General features: G+C 36.6%; 3 protein-coding genes and 1 long non-coding RNA gene across 4 annotated transcripts; 1 reads left to right on the forward strand and 3 right to left on the reverse strand.

The window, feature by feature from the left end:
• Positions 1 to 268: 268 nt before the first annotated feature.
• On the reverse strand, positions 269 to 13,858 carry fxyd3 (FXYD domain containing ion transport regulator 3). Its single transcript, XM_039685051.2, has 8 exons — positions 13,700 to 13,858; positions 3,786 to 3,836; positions 3,549 to 3,584; positions 3,396 to 3,419; positions 3,214 to 3,288; positions 2,097 to 2,133; positions 1,937 to 1,980; positions 269 to 973 (listed from the first exon to the last, which is right to left on the reverse strand). Exons 2-8 carry the CDS (start codon positions 3,817 to 3,819, stop codon positions 954 to 956), a joined length of 270 nt encoding a protein of 89 aa, XP_039540985.1. The 5' UTR covers positions 3,820 to 3,836; positions 13,700 to 13,858; the 3' UTR covers positions 269 to 953.
• LOC120488359 (uncharacterized) lies at positions 6,139 to 9,948 on the forward strand. Its single transcript, XR_016145785.1, has 3 exons — positions 6,139 to 6,230; positions 8,778 to 8,890; positions 9,833 to 9,948. It is a non-coding gene; the product is annotated as an uncharacterized LOC120488359 (long non-coding RNA).
• A 636-nt stretch (positions 13,859 to 14,494) lies between the features above and the next one.
• fxyd11 (FXYD domain containing ion transport regulator 11) lies at positions 14,495 to 18,104 on the reverse strand. Its single transcript, XM_039684616.2, has 7 exons — positions 18,014 to 18,104; positions 16,056 to 16,100; positions 15,781 to 15,813; positions 15,641 to 15,655; positions 15,049 to 15,123; positions 14,923 to 14,947; positions 14,495 to 14,789 (listed from the first exon to the last, which is right to left on the reverse strand). The coding sequence occupies exons 2-7, from the start codon at positions 16,087 to 16,089 to the stop codon at positions 14,762 to 14,764; spliced, it is 210 nt and encodes a 69-aa protein (XP_039540550.1). The 5' UTR covers positions 16,090 to 16,100; positions 18,014 to 18,104; the 3' UTR covers positions 14,495 to 14,761.
• Positions 18,105 to 21,192: 3,088 nt separating this feature from the next.
• Positions 21,193 to 25,197, reverse strand: LOC148977050 (uncharacterized). The gene is made up of 5 exons (XM_089117994.1): positions 24,908 to 25,197; positions 24,201 to 24,376; positions 22,398 to 22,542; positions 22,195 to 22,317; positions 21,193 to 22,071 (listed from the first exon to the last, which is right to left on the reverse strand). Exons 1-5 carry the CDS (start codon positions 24,987 to 24,989, stop codon positions 22,016 to 22,018), a joined length of 582 nt encoding a protein of 193 aa, XP_088974120.1. The 5' UTR covers positions 24,990 to 25,197; the 3' UTR covers positions 21,193 to 22,015.
• Between the last annotated feature and the right edge of the window lie 1,283 nt (positions 25,198 to 26,480).

Below are 26,480 nucleotides of genomic sequence, written 5' to 3' on the forward strand. Positions count from 1 at the left end.
ATATCAGTGAGTAGAGGGCGCTGTTGAGTACATTTTGGGCTATTCTAATTGCAAAAATCTCTTTTTAGCAGTTTCTTCCCACCCAGTCACATTTAATTTTCACCTTTTTTTTATACTGAATATAAAACATTGCACATGCATGACAAGGACGTGAGAAATAACATGTTATCGGCTGTAGCTAAATTGTCGCATGCTCATCTAAAGGCTTTGAGAAACAGTAGGGTGTCAGTCAGCTGGAGACAGAGAACAGAAAACATTGATTCAGGTGTTCTTTGTTTAAGTGTCTTTTAGTTTATTTTAGTGTTTATGTTTGAATGATACTGACAATTTTTCACACAACAGAAAAAAACAAACTCTTACTACTAGCATGTTTGTGATAAATAGGCTGGCAATGAAAATAAGTCAAGCACATGAAAATGTAAATATGATGGGGTTTTTTTTTCTTTTTCTTGAGAGCATGATCTTTTCATACGTCTTATTCAACTATTACTCAATTGCACAGCAAGTCTGAACATAAACTACTTCACACAGAATGCAACAATGCAATATTGGATGGATTCACTACAGCTTACAGCAATATTTGGTTAAAGGATTCCATATGAGACTGACTCAGGACATTGCCATTGAAAGCCTTCCCTTTCATACCTACATTCAACATAATTTAATACAGTTACTGACAGGATAAAAAAAAAACAATTTACATAACATTTTTTTGGTGATCGATTTATATTAAGTGAAATTACAAAGACACATCTGGCATAAAAAAAACAACAAAATGTTACATGAATTTTCACCTTCCTCCTCTGTGATCTGAGAGCAGGTAAGCAGTGAAAACACAGAAAACCTTTGTATCAGGTTCCTCGTCTTAAAGAGAAATGATTCCTCTGATAAACCAGCACATAAAGGAAGTCAGACCATCTCCTCTGATTGGTTCTGGTCAGGTCAGCGGGTTTTTAGCATTCGCTGGCCCTTGCTGTAAAGTAGAAAAGTATTAAATTAATATCACATTTAAATATTTAATGAACTGATTTGTCATGTTTAGGATATTCATCAACACTCTAAAAAAATGATGGGTTATTTTAACCCAAATTTGGGTCAAATATGGACAAACCCAGCCATTGGGTTATATTTTTTATTACATTTTAACCCAATGTTTGAGTTTGTCCATATTTGACCTAAAGCGTTTCTTTGAGTGTATATTCTCTTACACTATGAACACAGAGGGAACCAATTTATCAGAAGGCCTGAGTGTGGTTAACTTATCAACTTATAATTGTATATATTTTTAGTAGCCTATTTATGTTTCTTTGGCTCGACAATGGCCTAATTTAGTTTTTCATGCCAATTCATCTGATGTCAGAAAGTTGCAGACCTCCACAATAATTTTTTTTTTTTGCAGTTTAGTTTAAAAAAAAATCTCAATTTTTTTTTTTTTTAAATTACAGCATGTTTTCTTTGCACAAAGAACTCTTTCATCATCTCAAAAGATCAAGGCACATTTGAAACTCATGGCCCCTTTAAATAATTGAAATTCAATTTGAATTCTTTTATTCTTTGCTGTGGACAATTAGATGCTGAATAAAACATTGACATAGCACATCTTTGTATCCCATTTCCCCAACCCCACCCTCAGGGATCATGGAGTGTAAATACTCCCCGGGGAGAGATTATGAGTCATCCTGGAAACCATGTGACTGATGCTGTGGAGACGGGCCATACGGGCCCACCACTGAGCACAGACCCACTGTATCTCACTGCATCACAGGGGAACTGGCACAGCAATAATTAGCAGATGGATTTCATGCGTAGAACACACAGCCTTCAGACCACAAAGGTTTATAAGTGGCGTGTTTCATTAGGGAACTTCTGATTTATACCAGGTTACCAGCACTGGTTTCATGTTACTGGTTGCACAGGCAGATAAGAGCGGTCATACCTGTGTCATTGAGCATCGCTTGAGCGTTACTTCCTGTCCTCCTCCTGTCAAAAGAGAAATGCGCTTTTAGAGCTAGTCAATGCGTATATACTGTAGTATACTTTGATGCACATACAAGTAAAACACCACAAATCTGTAGCCAATATTATTCATTTTATACCTTTTGTCCTGGTTGAATTTGCATCTGCAGTGGCCACCTGTAATAATGGCAAAGGATGTTGTTAAACAGGTTGCTGGCTGAATCAAATATATGTCCAGGTCACATTTCATGTCAAAATGTCAAAAAAAGTTTCAAATGCCACGGATTTAGGATCTGCTGTTGTTGCTAGCTCAAAATATAATAAATAAGCCACAGTTATTAATTAGAAAGTTTAATGATCTAGAAGTTAATATTGAGTAACTTAATTTTAGACACATACATTTTTGCCAGTTAAATAATAAATACTTAAAGGAGTAGTTCACTTTTAAAAAAAACTTTTGCTGATAATTTACTCACCCCCATGTCATCCAAGATATCCATGTCTTTCTTTCTTCAGTCGAAAAGAAATTAAGGTTTTTGATGAAATATATGATTTTTCTCCATATAATGGACTTCAATGGGAACCAAACGGTTCAAGGTCTAAAAGACAGATTCAGTCTAAACTGCAAACTGTTTAAAGGGCTTTAAACGATTCCAGATGATGAATAAGGTTCTTATCAAGCGAAACGATCGCTCATTAAAAAAAAAAAAAAAAAAGTTTACGTTTTATAAGCTCAAATGGTCGCCTTGCTCTGTACTGTGATGTACGTTGATGACTCTCCTGTTCGAACTCGTTCATCAAAATGAACGAACACTGAAACTGTCTTTTGGACCTTGAACCGTTTGGTTCCCATTGAAGTCCATTTTATGAAGAAAAATCCTGGAATGTTTTCATCAAAAACCTTAATTTATTTTCGACTGAAGAAAGAATAACATGGATATTTTTTGGATGACATGGGGATGAGTAAATCTAAACATAATCGCCAAAACACAGTAGTGGTTTTGTTTATAATTGGTGTTTTTGAACAAATTAGGCGAATGATTCAATGACTGAATTCGGAACCATACTAGCATAATACTCCTACTTCTGCCAAATAAATATACTGTACAATTTATTTTAGTATGCCATTGGGCTAGTTTTGTTGTGCAGACCTGGCAACCTTTTTTTCTCGCCATCTAATGGTTTAACTGGCTATGTAACATGAAAACAGATCGGCCTATATATGTTAAATCGTGTCTGAACATTTGTCAAACTCACTTAGGAGAATAGTAATGCCAATCAGACACAGAACTGCTGCCAAGATCAAACCTCCAACTCGAAGTCTGTGATAATCTAGTGAGAGAAAGAATAAATTACAATGAAACAAAATGTGAGAGATCTTAAGAACTCTTTAAGCACTGGATTATGGATGATAGACTCAAACGATGTGTGCAACTCACCAAAAGTGAAGGGGTCTTCCTCTGCTACAAATCCCAAATCGAAACAACAAAAAACTAAAATTAGTGCATGCAACATTGTGTAAAATTATTTTATCACAAGGATTAGAACAGAAACAAAAAGAAACAGTGTAATTGAAAAGTGAAATCTCTTACTTGTCTTCTGACCTTCTGCCAACACAAGGGAAAAAACTACAAAAATAATAGATCATATTAGTATATTATAAGCAACATAATATCCAAAGATTGAACGATCACATGTATGTGTTTATTATAATTACTTGTGGTCTATACAAATTAAAGCACCTTAATGAATTTACATTTCTATGATAAGAGACAGGACAACAAGCAAGTGTTTTTAAAACCAAAGACTTCAGAAAATGCTAAACTCACGTGTCAAGAAAACCAGTGCCAAAGTCTTCATCATGACGATGTGGTTGTAACCTGCAATACAAAATTAGGTTACAGGTAATAAAAATGCATCTGCTCTACATAAAATTATAACTTGCTTTCTTAAAGGGATAGTTCACCCAAAAAATAAAATCATGGTATGGGATGACTTTTAATGCATGTTGAAGGCCTTATTGTGCATGATGCATCAATATTATTTTTTTTAAATTAAACTTTTAATACAAAACTGCTATTTTCTCTGCTTTCACCTTTTCTTCCCCTCCAGCCACCTGACTTTACGATCCTATTATCTCCAGAGGAATACATTGAATGAATATATTGTCAATTTTCTCAATGATTATCCTTTTTCTGTCAGACATAATAAGTCAGATTGCAGTAAAGTCAAATGAATTGTTAATATGAGCTGAAGATTTTCACATTAAAACACAAGTAATAATTCAGTTAGTGTTGGAAAGCATATCATGTATCTGCTGCGTACATCAGAGCAAATTCCCATTTGGCTTTGCAATCCACTTATGCTCTAAATATAACATGAATCCCCTTAATGCCTGAATCGTTGTCCTCTGCCAGCTTCACTTCAACAAAAATGGGGTAAATAAAATGACCACAGTTCTTGCCAATGCATCTGATCTGATTATACCGAAGCAACAAATAGCAGCTCTTGAGAACACACAGCAGACTTGGATCAAATGTCAACAACGGCCTGGAACGTCTCAGCAACCAAGTGTTCACCAACAAAACAGCTGCTAGGAAACACATCAAGACGCTAAACCCCTTCATATAAAGGATGACCTTTGTGCTGGAGATTTACATGATCTGACAAATGCATGTTTACGTCTACATCGTAATGAAAGGTGCACCGTGGAAACACGCTGGAGCACCAATCCAAAGCTTAGCTGGGATTTTCCATTTCGTCTCTGAGACTAGCGGGAATACTGTGCCCATCCCTACCAGCACGAGATGGTGTAACTCGCCCCACCTTCAGCTTCCATTCCAAGCATGGTGGCAGAAAAGGGGAAAAGTAATGGGTTTACACACCAGAGACATGCTGAGACAAAATAAACTCCAGTATTTGGGTCTTTTGATCAGAGAAGCCTTGTCAGCGTGAGCAGTGAACAACAAGGCAGCAGTTAATCTTTTCAGAGAGTCACCAAAAGAGGTTTAATTAATCCCTTGTGTCTGTTTTTATACCCTATTATCTTGCATGTGAATTATCTAATTTTCTTCTTCTTGTACATCCATGCCACGTGATACGTCATGGATTAAATGCATTAATATAGTAAGCAGGCCTAGTTCATTTTATGTTCTCAAACATGGGTGCCTGATCAATTTGTTTTATGTAAATCAAGGCAAACTAGCTTCTGTGTAGAACCTGAAATTTGCAAACAGGTGCTATCTAATGGGGATATCACGTGTCTGTTAAAGGAATAGTGATGTCGTTCTGTCAATTAACACATTTAAATATAGCCTTCTAAAAATTCAGATCTTGAATGTTGGCTACATTTGTAAATATATAGTGCAAAACTGTATGACTTTTACGTTTCATTTTAGTTGCTTGGCAGACTTGGTGATGACTACAAACTGACGGTCTGAGCTCTTTGTGGCAATATTTCAGTCCCCATTTCTGGGGGACTGAACAATAGAAATCTAAACATAGATACCTCATTAGGAACTGTTTCGATGGGCCACTATACATAAGCCGTCCGCCATATTAGAACGGTCAAAACACCGGTCTGTGACACTAAAGCAAGTTTACTGCAAGGATCTCTGCAGGACAGTAATAGGAGTTAGATCAGTGGGTGAGCCAGACACAGAGAGGTCAGATGAAGGGTATAATTTTCATTGCATGATAAACACCAACTAGTTTGAAAACACCCACAAATTTAGAAACGGCAACTTTTGTTCCACTCGTTGACTGTGCGTCTGCAACCGTAGTTAGACGCATTAATGAATATCTATATCTGCAATAGACGTCAGTAGAAGATTTTGCTAAACTAACACAATACAAAAAATTACTACCATATTAAACCTGTAATATTGAGTTAGTTAATACACATAAAAACACAAACTAACACATTCCCACCTGTGAAAGGTTATCACATTTCTTCGGGAATTTAAATCTCGGCAGATTTACAAGTTACAACCAGACGGTAAACACAGTGTTGTAGGCTATCTTTGATTGCTACTGTGAGTGACGACGTGCTGACCGTTCCAAGATGGCAGGCGCGATGATGTGTCTAGAGCTGTTAAATTTTGAATTATGGATTGGACTTCCGGTTTGGGGAACTTCCATTCAAAAAGGCTGAAACGAATCATTTAAAATCATAAGGTTGCCCTACAAATAAAGCTGATCCATCAGTTTGACTGGATGAGCTGTCAGTTATTCTCCTCAAACCCTCACGTCTCTTTCCAGGTTTGTTTTCACAGGTAAATGCAATTGATAATCTGAAATCACTTAATAAACTTAAATCACATCCAGTTTATTAACACGTGTACGAGCGTGAATCTCACAGGATCAGAATCAGACTTTGATCACTCTCAGTCAGTGATTCATTCAGGTAACGCCACTTGCTCTTTTTGGACTGTTTGAAACTCCCTCATGACGTCACAACATACGGGCATTTGCCGACCCGGTGTTCTGTCGATCTGTCCTACCTTGTCAGATTTTCCTACCGTAGCGCAAAATTATAGCCATATCTATCGGTTCATCCTACCTCGTCGTAAAATCCTACTGAGCGTTTCTGCTTCGCGTCTGTGACTAAGTTACATAAAATATTTCTGTGCAACTTTGCCGAATTTTCTTATTAGGCCATGTTACGGTGATTTTACAGTGCAAAGTAACGTTACCTCTTCAGATTGTCCTATGAAATAAACGATAGGATGATTTTACGTTGCAAAATACCTCATCAGATTGTGCTACCAGTATGAAATAAACGAGTAGTATGATTTTACAGTGCAAAATGCCTCAGATTGTCCTACCAGTATGAAATAAACGAGTAGAATGATTTTACGTTAATGTTTTCATGAAAAAAATGCTAATATGAATTTGCTTTGTATGAATGTGAGAGTAAACAGTTCTCATTACTGCTATATATCTTTGTATAGTAATTGACAAAAATAGTGAAAAACTTTCAGATGAAGAAGATCTCGCGCAAGTAGTAAAATATTATGGGCGTGTTGTTCAGCGTGACAAAAAATGACGTATTATTGATGTGCGCATGCGCAGTAAGCCTTGGTAGGACAATCTGACGGGTAGGATGGAATGTCAGAACACCGGCGCCATTGCTGATGGCAAAACAAGAAGCAATGCGAGTAAAAAGGAAATGAAATGAGTTTCGTGTTTAAAAGTGAAAATAGTAATCTCCTGCTGAGTCAATGGATGTTAAAATCGTGCCGGAGGTTCAGTTAAATCGGGATTTTACAGTATACCCGTCATTAGACTCCATGGATGTGAGAAGACTAATAATAAGCCTTTGTCAGAACAACGGCGGAGGTAAGTTAATGGCTGGCGAGGATAAACAGGAAATAAACTCACTCAAAACACGCAAGAATTTGTTTGACAAAAGCACAATGTTGTGTTTTATTGCGAGTGTAAACAAATAGCTATTTGTTAACACTTTGCAGTTTGAATAATGTCCTGTATGAACAAAAATGACGAGGTATTGTACCTCTCTCTCTGTCTTGTTTTCAGTCTTTGTAATCTATTTCACGTTGTCTCTTCATGATTTGCGTAACATTATAAACAGAAATAAATATTTGTTTGTAAAACTTTGCAAACACTTAGCACTATGGTAAATACAGCAACTAATGCCCTCAAAGATGGCGTCTCCGGGGAGGTCACATGACATTAATTTGCCTGTGGGAACTATGTATTGTTTCGTTAACTATTGTATAAAATAAAAATATTACCTGCCATAGTGTTTGTCTAAACAACACGATTTCGAGTGTACTTTCTTGAAGTGTTCAACCGTATTAAAATATCGTAAAATATGCTATGGCATTCCTGTGCCCTTAAGTTATGTAGCTAGCTCTGACACTTTTCTTTTTGTTTTCCGGTTCCGGTCTGTATTATGGTATTTTCACTGCGATCTCGCGCATTTATGAATGAACGGATCGTTTTAAAATCTTCCTTGTCTACTGGCAATTGTTTTTTAGATATCTGTTTTTGAAGTTTAAAAAGATGACTGCGCCCTCGTTCTCTGGCTCATAAGATATAAAAACATATGTTTTTGTCTACAGTCTATGATAAAAACTGAGTTGGCATACTGACAGAGTTTTCACTTTTAAAGCTATAATCATAAGCTGCTTTAGTAGAACGCTCACAACGTTCTGCAATATCTTCTACATGAAATACATGTAGGCTATTTTATGCTAGACAGGTGAGTATAATTTATGTACTTAATATAAATACCCTGCAATTGTACTTTTGGTAAACTAAATTGATACACTGCTAAACTAGAACTAATTTTGTACTTAATACACTATGTAGAAATAGTGCTGATGTTCAACTAAAGATATATTTAAGTATATTTATTTCATCATGCTAAAGTGGAACTATGGCAATTATACTTAAGGTATACTTTAGACATATTGCATTTAAAGACTGATATTATACAGTGATCATGCGGTTGTGCAGTAAAGGACTATTCCAAATAAAGTTTAATTATAATATTTATATCAGTAAGTCTCAAGTGATATGTCAGTAAATATGTTTATGAATTTGTAGTATACTTGGTATGAACTAAATGTATTTTAAATACACTTTGATATAGGTTTTTTTCACTAGGGCAGCCAATAAGTGAAATGACAATAGTTATTTTATCAGTACCAGGCAGTGCACAGATAATTCTTCCAAGAATCTGGCAAAAAAATCTGTTTCTAGGTATTTCACAACCTTCTTAAAGCTCATCATGTTACTGAACAAAGAACTGAGAGAAAAGGAGAAAGCATTTCATCTCACTGTTCTTGTTTCAGGTTTGGACAGTCTGGACGTTTTAGCACCCTCCTGCCAGCAGAATCACCCAGGGTGAACGAAGATAATAATGAAAGTCCTGTGATCTGTTACGGTCACGTTGGCTTGCCAGCAAGTGAGTCATGGGAAAGAATGAGGAATTGTGTCCAACATCACTTCCTTGTCTCACAGACATACACAAACTGTTTGTTCCCTCTTTCAATGTAATGCCTTGTTTCTTTATTTTTTTTGCACTTGCCATAGTTCATTCATTCTAGAAAGAATAATGTCTCTACCCTTTTTGCTCCTCTTGTGCAAAATTAAATCCTCTTTCAGGAAATGAGATATTCAAACCAGATAACAAAGGAATATCACTCACTCTCAGTGTCTAAGCAAGTCAATACTTTAGTTCTGTATTGTGTGTGCTTGTAGTTTGTATTTTAACAACCCCCTAACCATAGAGGTATTACAATTTGCTGAATAACTCACCCTGCACAGTTTGAGCTACTAAAATTCTGACTTGTTGTGCACTGCAAAAATGTATTTTTCTCACCTCATATATTAACAGATATGTTGTTTTTGAAAGCAATAGTTCACCCAAAAAAATGACAATTACCCCACCACTCACTCTCAAGCCATCCTTGGTGTAAATAACTTTCTTCTTTCAGCTGAACACAGTCAGAGATGTATGAAATTATAGCCTGGTTCTTGTAATGGCATTGAATAGTGCCCGATTTTTTGAAGCATGAATAAGTGTACGGCCGTTGCCAGAAGCCAGTGATTATAGTTTGTAAAGTTTTCTTACAAAAATGCATCGCTTTGCTTCAGAAGGCATTTATAAACCCACTGGAATCGTATGGATTACTTTTATGAAGGAGGGATGCACTTTTTATGGCGTGAAAAAACCAGGGACTTTTCAATGCAATTACAAAGTTAGGAAGAGCTGGGATATTATGTAATATAACTCTGATTGTGAGTTTATACCTAATGGCTTGAGGGTGAGTAAATTATAGGATAATTTTCATTCCTTTTAGGCAAGTGATCTAACTCATGATTGTGTGCTTTTGACTTTGTCCAGCAGGTAGCCGACTTCACTAACAACCACCCAGAACACCGTAGACCAGAGATGTAGCAACCACACGGCAACCTGCTAAAAGTCATTCATAAACACCTTTGCAACCCATAGCATCATGGCGGTGAGTTGAATCGAGTGCAGAAATGCCTCTGTCTGGATGAAAGCTTACTAGCAGACACAAATTAGTAAACACAGTTGTCACTCTCTCCTAATCATAGTTTTTATATTTAGATCATGTCTACTACTGGTGGTTTTAGTGACCAAAGTTAGTCTAAAGGCAGTTATTTACAGTTCTGCACCTGAATTGAGGCTGTATAGCTAAACGCTTTTGGTTAAAAAGCATTGCATCTGCGCAGAGACTATTTATATAAAAACATGCCACTTCCTCAATCCTTAAATACAACTATAGGGAAAACCTATATCAACAAAGATGGCGGTTGTATGCACATGCCACGCCCCACCCTCTGAAAAGCCAATCGTCTGCCTTTAACAGTCAAGCCTGGAAACATATAAGCCTATCGTCTGGTTCCACCGACGCATGCGCACAGTTGAGGTTTACGACAGCGGAAAATATTTTACTGTTTGAAAAGGATTTGATATGTGTTAGTTGTGTAAATATCAGACATCCCAAGTCTCCCGGAAGTTCCGGGAGTCTCCTGCAGATTGATAGCAGCCCCCTGATGCCCGCAAATTAGTTCAAATCTCCTGGAATCTAGAGCGAGCGAGCAAGAGCGCGCGCACGATAGAGAGCGAGAGAACCCTTGCGTATAACCTGCTGTGGGGAAAAAGGCGTTTAAAACCTTGTTTTGCCGCAAAGTCATGAAAGTTTTATCATGTTTTATTACTGTTTGTATACATGCAGTTTTTATGTCCCGGTGACCAGTGAAAGTGCAGTTCTGAGTCTGACTCTCTGCCCATTCATTTAGATAGGAGCCTGGTCTTGTTAGTCCGAAATAGCTGCCCGGAGGCGTTGCCAAGATGGTGCCCGAGTGGCATGACTTGCCTAAAAAGACTTTGATCTGCCCCATACTGGTGTGAGCTGCAGGCTATCTGTTTGATTGGCTGGAGATTTGATCACTCTCCAGTTGATGGACACGCCTCCCTCTCTGCACTAATTTGACCAATCTAGTAATTATTGCGAGCAACAGCTGGTGTGTGGAGGTGGAGTATGTTCTGTGTTGAAGAAAGGAGAGAATTATGTTGAAGTAGCAGCTGGCAGGCAGTGCCACACGCACATTGTTCTCTTTTTTGGTTTCTTTTTCCTATCCGCAGTAAAGATGTTGTATACATATACACGAAAATGGACAAGCCCAAAATGGCTAAACAAACACGTATTGTCTTAAATACAAATTATTGGTCAGGAAATTAGCAAAATTGAAGCAAATGCACTACTTAAAAATCATCAGACTGAAGTTCTTGTTAGAATATGGGTTGTGTGTTGAGTGATCAATCAATGAAACACGAGTTGCATCTTCCATAGTGAAGCATGGAGGAAGAGTGTCATTGAGTGGGGAGCCTTTTAGCTGTAGTAATTTAATGCTTTGGAGTACAAGAGAATATTGCATAATGGCTTGCTTCCCACAAATTAGGAATCATCAGATATTATTGTTCAACAAGACAATCCTCCTGCATTACAAAGACGCACAAGAAATGGCTTGAGAACAACTCTGAGCTGGTCCGAGTCCAGGTTTGAACCCTATAGTGAATATTTGGTCTAACATTAAACTCAAACATTTTTCAACTACCAAAGAACAGGTTAAAGCCATCAATATTGAGTGGAAAAACACTGACTCTTCCTTCTGGAAGGCTATTCTGTGCTAAATTACGTTATCTACAGTATTTCTGAATTCTTGCTAATTTCCTGACCAGTGATTTGTAATTAAAATTAGACCATTAATAGACCACTAGATCTTTTTAGAGTCTAATATCCACCCAATTAGAAGACACATAGGCATATAAATAAACAGATAAATGGGCTTATAATAGTGGTGATATTACATAAATAAAAAAAATACCATGTTTACCACGGATATGAAAAAGAGAAAGCAAGCAAGCAATACACATACATATTTGTGTGAGTGATCGGTGTACTTAAGTCACATTTGGCCTCACTTACTTTTTCCAAACACCCCGCACTCCATATAAGAGAACTTGACACAATCACATGGCACACAAAGGATGCACGCCATGTACACAGGAATCCAGACTACAGCTATATTAGGAACGAAATTCCACCCCTGAGAACAGGCTGTGAACTTTGAAGTATTGTATGATTATACACTCCAGCACAAACACGCTGACAGATGCCCTTTAGTAGCACAGGCCGTTTAAAATGGAGGTAAAGTAAAACCATGTAGTTCAACAGTGTTTTTACAGACAAACTACTCCAGAAAAGTCCTCAATATAACTAGATTTGTAGTGAAGTTCACAGCGCTTTCAAGCTCTTTGCTGTCCAGACTCAGAGTGACGCAGGAAGGAACGAGACAATCTGTTGAAATGAATCACCGTTAGAAAAACCACAATCCCACCCTTTCCAGTGGTTAATGGAGTGCTGTCCTTGTGCTCCCTCTTACATCTGTTTCCATCATGCAATAAATGCTGAAAATATGGCTATACGCATCTAAATTTAATCCTGTCAAACTACATTTTTTCTTATTTTGTGATAAAAGAGGCTGAAACGGTGGGCTGCCAGGATGCATCTCCAACTTTAAACACCACTTTAGACTTGTTTACTCGTGAACGACTGGATTTCATCAACTTTTCCATATTCACAGCCAGCTCACGATTAAGCCTCCGTGTTCCTTATTCAGATGTTCACAAATATACGTTTTCTAAGATCTTTCAGTAAACTAAATGAATCAAACGTACAGTAGCAACACTTAGTCCATAAAACTCAAATAATAATACCAATAATATTAAAAAGCACCAAGAATTATAAACATAGTAAATGGTATTTCTACATGTTGTAGCACCAGTAGGTTTCTGTCATTCAAAACACAGTTGGATTTTGTTCAAATAATATTCAATGAAGAAGGGATTATTGTTCAGCAAAGAATGTATGTGCCTGTGATCTTTAAAAGTCGCAGCGATCAAGGGCGCAGCTGCTCTCTGCGGTGAAGCTGCTTGACATTCCAGTTTACAAATCACTGGAGGAAAACTAACTCAAACAGTGGGGTCCAAGTCTGAGACCACCTTGAAAACCTGGATTTTGTTTTGTTATTAAGCCTCCAAATATTTTTTTCCCTCTCCAAAGCTAACATAAAATTGAAAAGCAATTTTTAAGTAATTGTGCAACACTGACTACATTAACTCTCTTGTACAGACTGTTCTTGCTTTTATAGAAGCACAAGATGCTCTTTGCATAATTCTCAATGTTAAATCATGCTGGAGGAAAAAAACATATTTTGCTCATGTGACTCCATTGTCGCTTTCATTAAAGCAAAAGGGGGATGAACCAAATATAAAATGTATATATATTTGTCAACTTGAGTTTTTACTTATATTTTTCTGCATAATGTTAAAAATGAAATTAGTAGAAAATGCGAAGAAAAAGTGCATTTTCATTAGTGGTCTCAGATTTTCAGACCGTAATGTTTTACTCAAATCATGTCTGATTATCTACATATTTTTTCATCTTGAAATTTTAGGTTTACTTTCTTCTTTTTTAAAATAAACGTTATTGACTAACAGCTGGAAAGTATGTAAAAGAATATGAAGATCCCACATTAAAGTCAGTCGTCAAAAGCCCTTAAAAAGTTTCTGAATGCTTAATTATCATATTTGAATACAATGAACTTGACTAAATCCATCAGCCGTAACATATGTTTCAGTATATAAACATTAAAATGGTGTCCAGAATTGATCACTCACCTTTATCAAGGAGAAAGAAACTGAAACGCTGAAGTTTGAAATGTGGTTGTGGAGGAACCACCCTAAACACACGTAAAAATCTGATCTAGCCTGACTGAAACCAACACCCTAAACAATCCGCTCAACAGGTTGGCTCAGTCCGAGTGGGTTGAGCTTTGAATGAAGGATCCTTTTCTCTGGGAGAGCAACTCTGATAGTTTTTAGTTTGTCATGCACGCTCAGGCTAAATTGATTCTGCTGTGTGGACACAATGATTCACACTGGCTCTAAAACAATGCTTTGCATTGTGTTTTAGGGTTGAGGGAAATGTTAATAAACTTAGCTGAAGGCTGTCAGGACATTATTCACATTATTTTTGCAGCAGTGTTCATTTTTGGTTCCTCAAAGAACCTTTCAGTGGACAGTTCTTAAAATAGCCAATTTTTTTTTAGTGTAAAGAGCATTTTAAAGAACCCTTTATCACCATAAAGAACCTTTTTGTGCAATGGTTCCCTGTATATTACAGGTTCTTCATGGAATCATAGATGTGTTTAAAGAAACTTTATTTTAAGAGTGTACAACACTGAGGAACAGAACAGGTAAAATTAATATAAAAATTAATTGCTGTTATTATTATTTTAGCATTCCCTTTATTCTTTAGTAATGCATTTCAGCATTAAAGTCAATTTATCATAAAAGTTATCCAGACCACCTACTGGAAAATCAAAAAGACTTGAGTTTTATCTTGCAAGGCCAGCCAGTGTTTGAACATGTCTCAGCCAAAATAACCTCAGGCATAAAAAATTACTCCACATGCATTTTTACCAGCCCATAACTGAGAATCTTTATTAAAGCGCCACTTGAAGAGATTAATTAAAATGTATAGAATAAATCTACAGATTCAAAATAACAGCACCTCAGTTTTTGTTTTGTTTTTTGGGCAGGAACTGTGATTAATGAATAAATTAAATGGTTGAAACGATGGAAAAACTACATTGAAATGAAGTACAAGTGGAGCTAGTTAGACATCTGTAGTTTCTAGTCTTCTACTCGATCAAATATCCCATGGAAAGTCCCTGATCCTTAGATTTTGCTTGCATCTTCTTCACCCCTGTCAAAAAGATAAGGCACATTTGAAACAGGTTTTTTCTTTTAATGATAAATTTTGATTTTAAAATGTGCATCATTTTGCTGAGATGTTAAAGTGTTAAGTGTGAATTTGACACTGAGATCAGGTGACCTACTTTCTCTTTTGTTTGCACTGCCCCCCTGTGAAGAGAACAATCTGTTACTCTTTCTGTGAGTATATACAGTCAAACATAAGGTTTTCGTTAGGTAGAAAATGCGTGTAAAAGTTCGGAGCTACTTACAACACAAAACTGTAACCCCTCCTGCTACAAGCAGGGCTGTGAAGACCAAACCCCCGATCCTCAGCGCCTCGTAGTCTAAAAAGTGCAGCAGTCAGCAGCTAGCCAATTTTAAGACCGTTTAATATAGCTTAAAAATTAATGTTTAATAAATGTAAATTTATGTAGTACTATTAACTATAAATAATACTTTTATAAATGTGTACATGGGTTAGAGCTGTCAAATCGATAAATCGCGATTAATCACATCTAACGTATTTTTTATAATTTATAATAACATAATATTTTATAACATAATATATATATATGTATATATATATATATATGTGTGTGTGCATTACATATAATGTGTGTTAATAAATATAAAATAGATACGTGTGTGTGTGTGTGCATTACATATAATGTGTGTTAATAAATATGAAATAGATGTGTGTGTGTGTGTGTGTTTGTGTGTGTGTGTGTGTGTGTGTATATATATATATATATATATATATATATATATACACACACACACACACAGAGATATTTTATATGTATTATATTTATTAAGTTTTATTTATTAGAAAATCATGAGCATCTGCCTCAGAGTACTTACTGTAAACAAAAGGATCTGCAAAGGCAAAAAAGAGGAGAAAAGTTAGATCACTCTTCAAAACAGACAAAATACTGCCAGAAATGTTCTCAATTTATAAAGATGTTGAATTGTAATTTAAGAATCAAACAGTTATGCCTTACTTGCTTCGGCTTGACTGAAGAGTGCCAAGAGGACTATAGATGAAAATGAGGATATGTGACAAATCACACACAAAGAAGGAGATCATTATTGACATTAACAAGTATAAATATATACTGTATTGCTATAATTTACTAAAAGCTTGTTCTGTCAAAACACTAAGTCCAAGTATACTATAAATTTGAACGGAACGTTTCTTTTGAATGTTTGACCTTCAGGCCCAAGGTCACAGATCTGTCTGTGACCTTTACTGTGGACATAAACAGTCATGACTTACCTGTCAGGAGAACTAGTTCTGTGAGCTTCTTCATTTTTAGCCCTCCTGGTCAAGGACACACACATACACACAATAAATTAGTCATTTTTTTTCTCCTTATCTCCATTTTTGTCTCCTAAAGGGATTGTCCACCAAAAATAAATGCATAAATGAAATTCTGTCATTTACTCATGATGACTGGGGCTCTAAAATGACAAAAAGCACCATACACGAATCTTTAAAGTGCTCCATACAACTTGTTTCTAACATGTAAGTGAGTCATTTCAATGAATCAGTTGATTCAGATCCTTCTTGAATCAGACTGATTCAGTTCTCTTATAATCACCTGAATTGTCCAGTCAGCCCACTGTAGTGGTAAATTACGACTTAAATTTAGTTCTGTTTCTTATACAAAGCTTTCACAAGTCTTCAGAAGACAGCGCTCATGTTTTATGGACTTTATGTTGCTTTTTTCTTCAGTCCGCATTCAGCTTCATTACATTGAAAAGAGTGGCCAACATTTGTTTCATGAGGTTTGAACATCGTGAGAGAGCGAGTAAATGACAACTATTTTACAGAAAAACATACTTATGATTTTTTTTTAAATCATTTTCAGTAAATATCACTAACCAAGTCAGCATGGGCTTCTTGCAGCACTTATAATTAGATCTAATATGTCTCTTTCCCATGTGGTGGGACGTCGAATGTTTGTTAAGAAACTCCAGCTGTAAACGCAGCTGAGAGAAATCAGCGCTCGTGTTTTAAAAGTAAACATAGAAACGACGGGTCAACGCAGTCGGGACGCAGGACACTGCTGGTGTACCCTTGAACGCCTGGAGGTGTTTTGGAAAATTTGCCCTCCCACCTCCTCTGGTTATGGAATCATCTTAGAGTGCTTTGGATCAGTAAATCAGCACTTTCTTGATCTCACTGACCACACATGTGCCCTGACCGATTTCTTTCTCAAGTTGTAAAAACCTCTATGAATTTATTTCTTCTGCTGAACACACATTTTTGAAGAATTGATGTTGATTGACCCAAGTGACTTCCATGGTATGGAACAAAGTACTATGGAAGTCCATCTCATTGGCGTCCATCAACTGTCTGGTTACTGACATTCTTCAAAATATCTTCATTCGTGTTCAGCAGAAGAAAGAAATTCATACAGGTTTGAAATAACTTGAGGGTGAGTAAATGATGACACAATTTTCATTTTTAAGTGAACTAATCCTTTAAGGCATCTAAAAGTTACTATGATTATCTTTTAAAACATTAAGCCTTAAATTAAGGTCCCAAAAGGGGGTTTTCGCAGTGACGCCTAGTTTCCCAAAGAACCTTTTGTTGAACATTTGAATAATCTAAAGAACCCTAGAGAAGTAGAAAGGTTCCTTGGAGGTTCTTTATGGAACCATCAATACCAATAAAGAACCTTTATTTTATAGAGTGTTCCAGGGAATATTTACACAAATTTCATAAAAGAATTCTTGAAATGTCCACATATCTAAAATCCCATGGGTCACCTTCAGCTTTGGACCTCATTCTGAGAGAGAATGACTTCATAGCCATGTCAGAAGTAGCAATGATGAGCAAATTGAGTCTTTTCTATGAATCAGATGATTCAGATCATTGTTTAATCAGACTGATTCAGTTCTCTTATTATGACCTACACTTGGTCCAGACAGCCAATTCTCAAAATGTCCACATATCTTAAATGCAATGGGGTCACCTTCAGCTTTCGGCCTGATTATGAGAGAGAATCTTTATCTAATCATTTTTAATCTTTAGTTAAATGAATAACTTAGACCATGGATTATGTATTTAATCACAAATGGCACTGAATCAAACATTAATGAAAGTGTTCAAAGGATCCTAACTGGCAGGCAAGTTAAATCAATAATATTACAGGAGGTAATTCTTCATTACATCTTTCCCATGTCACATTTAGCGCAATCCATTATATAAAATGAGTATCATCTTACCTTAGCAGAGGAACTGATGGCTCTCCGAGGCGGTAGATGTTGGATGATGCTCCTCAGGTAGAGTTAACTCACAACCTTTCTGTCTTTTCTATAACCTTTAAAAATAACTCCTCCTTACTGTATGCACATAAACAAAGCCCAGCATATCAGATCGATGCATTTTGGGTGTGGGCAACACGTCATCCTGTCCACTGTTTTGCCCAAAACATGACCTGTGTGTTGACGAATTAAACACAGCTTAAAAGTTGTTTAAGATTGAGGCCAGCATGAGTACACCGACAAATCAATGTCCTTTAAATGTTCTTTACTAGAGGTATTAAAGCGAATGTCCTTTACGCTACAGTCAACAGTATTGTGACACTATGGGCAAAAAAAAAAAACATGAAAAAATAATTGTCAAAAAAATATATAAATATGTTTTACAATATACTTCATTATATAATATATGACTAAATGTATATTAAACAAAAAACAAGAATACAATTTATTAAATAATAATTATATAATAACTATATAATATATAAATATTTTGCAATATTTGTGATATGTATGTATATATATATATATATATATATATATGAGATTTGTAATTCTGTAAATGGCCTCAATCATTTTGATATTATATTTATTTAAAAAAATAAGATAATGAATATACATATACAGTGCCTTGTGATTCATGCCTCTTAATTTTTTTAAACATTTTGTCACGTTGCTGCTTTGTTACACAACTAAAAATAATTTATTTCTCTTCAATCTACACTGACAAAGCAAAAAAAAAAAACAGGTTTGTGACAAGTTTGCAAATTAATTAAAAAGAAAAAACTGAAATAAGTACATTTTAAAAGTTTTTTTTTATACCCTTAACTTGAAACGCGTATTTTTGGGTATGGTGCGACAAGCTTTGAGCATCTGCATTTGGCGATTTTCTGCCATTCTTCTTCTCAGATCCTCTCAATCTCTGTCAGGTTGGATGAGACCTTTGGTGGACAGACATTTTCAGGTTTCTCCAGATGTTGGGATTAGGTTCAAGCTCTGGCTGGGCCACACAATGACATGCACAGAGTTGCCTATAATCCACTCTTACATTGTCTTAGAGTAGGATGATCTGGTCTTGGTTTTCATCAAGCCTAACTCTATATTTTGCTGCGTTGAGCTTTCTTGTCTGATGAGTCCCCCAGTTTTCATGCGTTCTCACTGAGGAGAGGCTTTAGTATGGCCACTCTCACATAAAGCCTATCAGAGTGTTGCAGTCATGTTTGTCCTTCTGTGGTTTTCTCCCATCTACATATATCTGTATGATCCTGTATCTCAACCAGAGTGACCATCTTTTTTGGTCACAACTCTAACCAAGGCCCTTCTCCATCAATCGCTCAGTTTGGAGTCCTGTGGCCGGTTGCATAAACTACTTAGACTAGTCTTAAAAGTTAGTCATCTTTTTTTTCTTCAAAGCTGATCCTTTTTTAAAGCCAGTTACATAAAAGGGTAGATCGGTCTAATTTGAGTTGGAAAAGTAAGACTGCTCATCACTTGTCTAACTTCTAGTTGGCCAAACTAGTTCTTAAGAGACAGTCTTAACAAAGGGGCTAAGTTCATGCAACTGGCCCAACTGGTTGTTCCAAACTTCTTCTAATAAGGATTATGGAGGCTACATGCTCCTGTGAACCTTCAATGCAGCAGATTGGTTTTGTTTGAGTCTCGACACAGTCTTGTCTCTGAGCTCTACAGGCAGTTCTTTTGACCTCATGATTTTTGCTCTAATATGCATTTTCAGGTGTAAGACCTTTTATTGAGAGGTGTTCAGCTTTCCAAATCATACCCTTCAATTTAATTTGCACAGTTTAACTTAACTCAAACTGTAGTAACATCTACAAGTCTACATGCGTTTACAAGGCACTGCATATATCATTATGTTTTGGCAGTCTGGAAATATTATTCATTCAATTTGATATTAATTGTGCATTGCCAAAATTGAGCACATTTGCAGATGTTCACAAGCTAATTTGTTTTGGAAATGCATCAAGGCAAACAACCAATTGAGTGGTTATAAGCAAAGTAATGTCCCTTTTTAGGGTGTACACTTGAAGAATCATCTTATTCACTGCAAAGAAAACTTTGAACAAAATAATGTAGTCTACTTGTAGTAATTTCACTACAAGCTCTGATAAAGATCGGCAAGGTGGATGTTTTTACAGTACCAATTACAATCATGCACAGTAAGAACAAAAATCTGCCCTACTGCACCATTACAGAAGAAATGCTATTTCCTAACCACAGTATTCAAGAGTGAACAGGCAGTCAGGGAGGAGCTGCTCTCTAGGGCATCTCCAGCAAACGCAGTCATCTGAAAGATTTCACATGGAAAAACTGTCAGTGAATCCACAGCTTACATGACTCTTTCAACATTATTTGCGTTAAAATCTGTCAAACAACCCAAGACTGGCGAAATGATGAGAGCTAAAGCAGTTTAATGTTCTTCAGGACTTTACATTTTAAGAACCGACTATAAACTAAATGTGAACGTTTTTTTTTTTCTTCTTTAAACTGAGAAAAAAAACCTATTGGTGGTCTTAGAAACACAAGTAAATGCAATGAATTCTCACAAACCAATTTGATTGATGTACACACAAAAGAAATGCACTATACATGTCTGCCACTTTTTGATTTCAATTTGTTTTATTGTATTTTCCTTAAATGTATTCTCACTGGGGTCGAACTGACCCCAAACAAACATCTCTATACATGATAATCACCTTTATGAAAAGTACATGCTGATAAAACAGAGAGTAAAAGCCGCAATAATATGTCTACTGTATTTTGATGAGGTCAGTGGAACATATTACACAAATCTGAAAAGAAGAATCTAGAAATTACTATGTCAGAGTCCCATTCAATAGAAAGTGAAGTCATTCACAAGAGAACAGCATTTAAATTCAAACTAAAATGTAGGTAAAAATAACAATATAAAATATATGTTTTACATTTGAATGTCTGAAGAATGGAGATCTACATTTCAGTCAATAGTGTTTACATTTGTAATTGTTAAGAGCACAATCTGAAAATATCGAGGCCTAATATTAAATATAAATCTGACTCTGAGCTAAAGCAGATAGAGAGTTGTTATTGTGTGCTGTAATGTGATCTCTTGTGTGTGTGTGTGTGTGTGTGTGTGTGTGTGTGTGTGTGTGTGTGCTGGAGTACATATGCAAATATCCAAAGCTTCAAAACATGTTAAGATGCGTAGTTTCTTTGAGAATCTTTAGAAACTAAACTAAAATTCTCATGGATTGATATCTACAATGGAAAACATAGCAGAATAGAAGCACAAAGTCGTTCCAGGGTGCAGCGAACCACCTGTGTCAATATTGACCCATCTACTATTGATCTACTCAGTCAGTACAATCCAAAAGGCTCAGTTTGTGTCCTGGAAAGTTGTCATTTAGCCTCTTAAAGCAGTGTAAAAAGAATATATTTAACTTGTATCGGTCAAAGTTGTGTGTCAATTACTTTCAATTCAAAAAATAAAATAAATAAATAAATGCATAACGTAAACAGTAGGTATGACAATGGCATAGAGTACTTGACTATTAAATAAACAGCAGATCCATGATTAAATAATCTGATCTTTATATTTGTAAGATAAACATTATGGAAAGGTGGAGTTGCTTGATGCTTAAAGTGCTTTAGCCAGAAAGACGCCTGGATCAATATCCCTTTGTTTTAAAGGGGAAGGTTAGGGTGAGAAATAGGAAGACAGTTATGATAGTTTAATAAGAATGTTCCTCCATGACCAGAAACATGCCCTGTTAAGAAATGAGTAATGAAGATGCCCCCTACTGGACAATAATCAAACCTGCAGAAACACAGGCCCTTCTTTCAAATTTTGTATAGAAGATAATTGTACTGCATGTTGTAGCCTATGTTACATTTATTGCATGATGATATTTGTCCTATATTAGTACAAACCCTTCAAATTCACATTTGTTTTTAAGCGTGAGAGGGGTTTCAGTATTGCTTTGTTTGCGTTGATTGCACGTCATCTTGGATTCCACCCACCGACCCTAAAAAAAACGAGACCAAAGTTTAGAAACAACCTGTCTATAACTTAACATCTCTCAAGTAAGTTAAATATATTAAAGTCAGTCAAACTCAGAACCAAATGTCACGAGCAATAAGAAACTTACTGAAGCATTGCTGTGCTCTCTCTGATCTTTTCAACAGGACATAAGCCGCAATGATGGTAATGAGGGCGGCTAGAAATCCTCCAATCACATATCCGATGAGTTTCGCATAGTAAGAATCATTTTCTGAAAGACACACACAGAGAGAGAGACATGAAGGCAATTGTCTGTTCACTCTTAATTGCTTTTAATTGCTAGTAACATACCGTATACATAAAGGTGTCCAATTGTGTCATCAGCACCTTTGACCCTGCACAAAAAAACTGTGTTGTTGTCATCTTCTGATGTTCCTGCGACTTCCCACGCAGCTACTTGTCCACCGCTTTTAGTAAAACAGTAAGCTTTCATTGACTGAGACAAGGAGAAATATTTAAGATTATTTCATATCATTTAGATGCTATGGAGGCTGTCCGCTACTGAATTAAAAATAAGAAAGTTAATTGCGACTTTTTATCTCACAATTCTACGGAGACTTAAAGGGATAGTTCACCCAAAAAATTCTGGCATTAATTACTCGCCCTCATGTTGTTGCAAACTTGTAAGACTTTCATTCATCTTCAGAACACAAATGAAGAGATGAAGAGATCTCTTTTAGATGAAATCTGAGTGCTTTCTGTCCCTCCATTGACAGCTACGCAACTGACACTTTGACCCTTCAAAAAGTTCTTAAAGAGATCGTAAAAAGTGACTCGATCGCTTTTTATGATGAATTGAATTTAGGTTGATGAATGTGACTAAATTCAATCTGTTCATCATCTAAAGAGATCAAGTCCCGTCAGTAAATTTGGACAAAACCGCTCAATTCATATGGATTAGTTTTACGATCTCCTTATGAACTTTTTTGAAGTGTCAAAGTTGCTTAGCTGTCAATGGAGGGACAGAAAGCTCTCAGATTTGATCAAAAATATCTTCTATTGGTTTCTCAGACTGATCTAATGACATAGCGTATGTATGACACGCCAATTCTTATTTCCATTTTTGGCGTGCTATCAACACGCATAATCGCTTTTCAGCGGGTTTATAAACGCTGTTGACTTAACATTACATTTCTGTATATATATATGACCTACCCCAACCCCGTCCCTAAACCTACCCGTCACTGGGGTTAATACCATAAATGAGTCTTCCCCTACCATCCTAGGAAAAAATATCGCTCCCCAGATGTAGATCTACATTTTGCTTTGTTTTGGTCGGACTTCTAATGGCGTGTACATACACGCCAGTGATGCGCGGGTTGATCCAAAATGAGCGGGTGCCTGTCTACATTTAATAAAAATTATTCTTATATCTAATTTGTTAAATATAATTATTTTATTAAGTATTACAATTTAAAATGACACAATCCATCATTTTGTGACACCCTGGAAGTGACATCATCTGGGCGTTTTCAAAAGCATCGTAGAAGTAATCAAGTTATTTTTTTAATTGCAAATATTGTAGTGTTGACTGCTTTTGCCAAGCTTGCCCATTTAAACATGTGATCCAAGTTATTGTAGGGGGAAAAAAAGAGTTTTGGGCCCAATTTACAATCATCCCAGGATGCACCACATGAATATGCTGATGTAACGGAGGCCAGCTAGTAGTTGCTGTGCGAGTAAACCTCACTCCCCGATCTCAATAGGTGCTCTAGCGACAGACACTAGAGGCTGCAGTCTTTAGCCTCCTTGTTAGAGCGCCCGACTCTCACGCCGGAGACCCGGGTTCGAGGCCCGCTCGGAGTGGGGCGAGTAGGACCCGGGTGGAGGGGTTACACTGAGCAATAGGCTAATCTAGGCAAAAAGTTACTACTTTTAAAGCTATGTTTTGAGCAATAGGCTAATCTAGGCAAAAAGTTACTACTTTTAAAGCTATGTTTTGATGGTTGATCAGCGCATTTGTGTTTGCATTTGACACCGTTATTATAAAATGTTTTTAAAAAAGTCAAAATAAAGATTTAGTAGGAGTGTCCAAACTTTTGCTAGTGTACAAAATGTACACCACAATATTTTAAAGAGAAGTCAGTTCTTCACCTGAGCGGGTAAGTACTTGGTTTCGTCTCCTGGACAACTCACAGAATCATTGACCTTCGAACCCATGATGTAAAATCGAATTTTTTCCGAGTTCAGGTCACTGTAACCACATTCAAAGGTGACAGTTTTTCCAGTCTCCGAGGTCACGTTTTGAGGAAGTACAATGGATTTCAGGCCTAATGCAGAGGAGAAGCATCAGATCACAGTTTAAGCAGAAGGGCTTACCTGATTTGACTAAGAAATGATCAACTTTTTGACTATTCTAATGGCCACACCTAGACTCTTAAAAATAAAGGTTCTTTATTGGCATCAATGGTTCCTTAAAGAAACTTTGACATCCATGGAACCTTTCCGTTCTACAAAAGGTTCTTTTAAGTGGCTTTAAAAATATTTCTTTTAAGAACTCTTCACTGAGAGGTTCTTTAGGGAACCTTCTATGACATCACTGGGAAAACTCCCTTTTGGAACTGTTGTTTTTAAGAGTATATACACAAAATAGACAGTAAAGTCAATATAAAAGATTAAATTAAAGTATACTCTCATTTCAAGCCATTAAACAATAGAAAGGTTTGAAATATCCTTCTTTACCAACAGCTATCTGTATGTTTTTATCCCATTACAAGTTTAAAAGTCAAGGATCTTGAAATGTCCAAGCATCCCATCTTTCATAATCACAGTAAGCATTCGAATGAAATATGAATACAGACCATTTGTAAGCGTAGCAAACTGCAGCACTAAGATCAGGAGCTTCATCAGGTGGACAGCGGTTTGTATCTTCATCCTTCTCATTTTCTCAGTTGTCACAGGGCCACGAAAAGCCCTCTGTGTTGGTACAGTCCCTCGAGCGATCGCTCGGTAGTGGAGCGGATGAAAGCCGTGCTCGTTCTAGACACTGTGTTGAAAACAGCGTGGACGATGCTCATCTGCAAGGAAACCTTCCTAGAAAGTCTTAAGCTGGGCTGGGACATACCCTGTTCCAACCTTCACAGCAGGCACACGTCGCTCTCTTTACACTTCCTTGTGTGCTTAGCACTGATTTCTTTATGCTTTCCCTTTCTATGAACAACTATTTGAGTATGAGGCATTTTACTGCCAAAACAGAAATTTACATCAGCCAGAAAGACACATTTTTTCCATCCAACTTTGTTTCAGGATTACAACATAATTACCGCCATTCAAACGTTTGGGGTCAATGAAATTTATATAGGCTTTTATTGAGCAGGGTTTCCACAAAAATATGAAGCAGCACAACTGTTTTCAACATTGATAATAATAAAAATATTTCTTGCGCAGTAAATCAGCATATTAGAATGATTTCTGAAGGATCATGTGACACTGAAGACTGGAGTGATGATGCTGAAAATTCAGCTTTGACATCACAGGAATAAATTACATTATAAAATGTAATAAAATAGAAAACCATTATTTCAAATTGTAATAATATTTCACAATATTAATGTTTTTACTGTATTTTTGATCACATAAATACAGCATTGGTAAGCATGAGAACATACTTTTGGCCATAAAGGGATGGAAATGGTCAGAAACAATGCTCAGGTAGGCCATGGCATTTAAACGATGCCCAATTGGCACTAAGGGGCCTAAAGTGTGCCAAGAAAACATCCCCCACACCATTACACCACCAGCAGCAGCCTGCACAGTGGTAACAAGGCATGATGGATCCATGTTCTCATTCTGTTTACGCCAAATTCTGACTCTACCATCTGAATGTCTCAACAGAAATCGAGACTCATCAGACCAGACAACATTTTTCCAGTCTTCAACTGTCCAATTTTGGTGAGCTCTTGCAAATTGTCGCCTCTTTTTCCTATTTGTAGTGGAGATGAGTGATACCCGGTGGGGTCTTCTGCTGTTGTAGCCCATCCGCCTCAAGGTTGGGCGTGTTGTGGCTTCACAAATGCTTTGCTGCATACCTCGGTTGTAACGAGTGGTTATTTCAGTCAAAGTCGCTCTTCTATCAGCTTGAATCAGTCGGCCCATTCTCCTCTGACCTCTAGCATCAACAAGGCATTTTTGCCCACAGGACTGCCGCATACTGGATGTTTTTCCCTTTTCACACCATTCTTTGTAAACCCTAGAAATGGTTGTGCGTGAAAATCCCAGTAACTGAGCAGATTGTAAATACTCAGACTGGCCCGCCTGGCACCAACATTCATGCCACGCTCAAAATTGCTTAAATGACTTTTCTTTCCCATTCTGACATTCAGTTTGGAGTTCAGGAGATTGTCTTGACCAGGACCACACCCCTAAATGCATTGA

The sequence above is a fragment of the Pimephales promelas genome, chromosome 12, assembly GCF_988280905.1.
Source record: "Pimephales promelas chromosome 12, fPimPro1.hap1.1, whole genome shotgun sequence".
NCBI lineage: Eukaryota > Metazoa > Chordata > Actinopteri > Cypriniformes > Leuciscidae > Pimephales > Pimephales promelas.

Bases quoted from the DNA above. Each gene is read 5' to 3' on its own strand.
- fxyd3 (XM_039685051.2), bottom strand. From the start codon at position 3,819: ATGATGAAGACTTTGGCACTGGTTTTCTTGACAC. The intron at 3,289-3,395 runs GTGAGTTGCACA...TTCTCTCACTAG, and splicing joins GGAAGACCCCTTCACTTTTG to ATTATCACAGACTTCGAGTT. The intron at 1,981-2,096 runs GTATAAAATGAA...CTCTTTTGACAG, and splicing joins AAATTCAACCAGGACAAAAG to GAGGAGGACAGGAAGTAACG.
- fxyd11 (XM_039684616.2), bottom strand. From the start codon at position 16,089: ATGAAGAAGCTCACAGAACTAGTTCTCCTGACAG. The intron at 15,814-16,055 runs GTAAGTCATGAC...TTTCATCTATAG, and splicing joins AGAACTAGTTCTCCTGACAG to TCCTCTTGGCACTCTTCAGT. The intron at 14,948-15,048 runs GTAAGTAGCTCC...TTCTCTTCACAG, and splicing joins AGGGGTTACAGTTTTGTGTT to GGGGGCAGTGCAAACAAAAG.
- LOC148977050 (XM_089117994.1), bottom strand. From the start codon at position 24,989: ATGAGAAGGATGAAGATACAAACCGCTGTCCACCTGATGAAGCTCCTG. The intron at 24,377-24,907 runs GTCTGTATTCAT...CCTCTGCATTAG, and splicing joins GTTTGCTACGCTTACAAATG to GCCTGAAATCCATTGTACTT. The intron at 22,543-24,200 runs GTGAAGAACTGA...TCCTTGTCTCAG, and splicing joins CCAAGTACTTACCCGCTCAG to TCAATGAAAGCTTACTGTTT.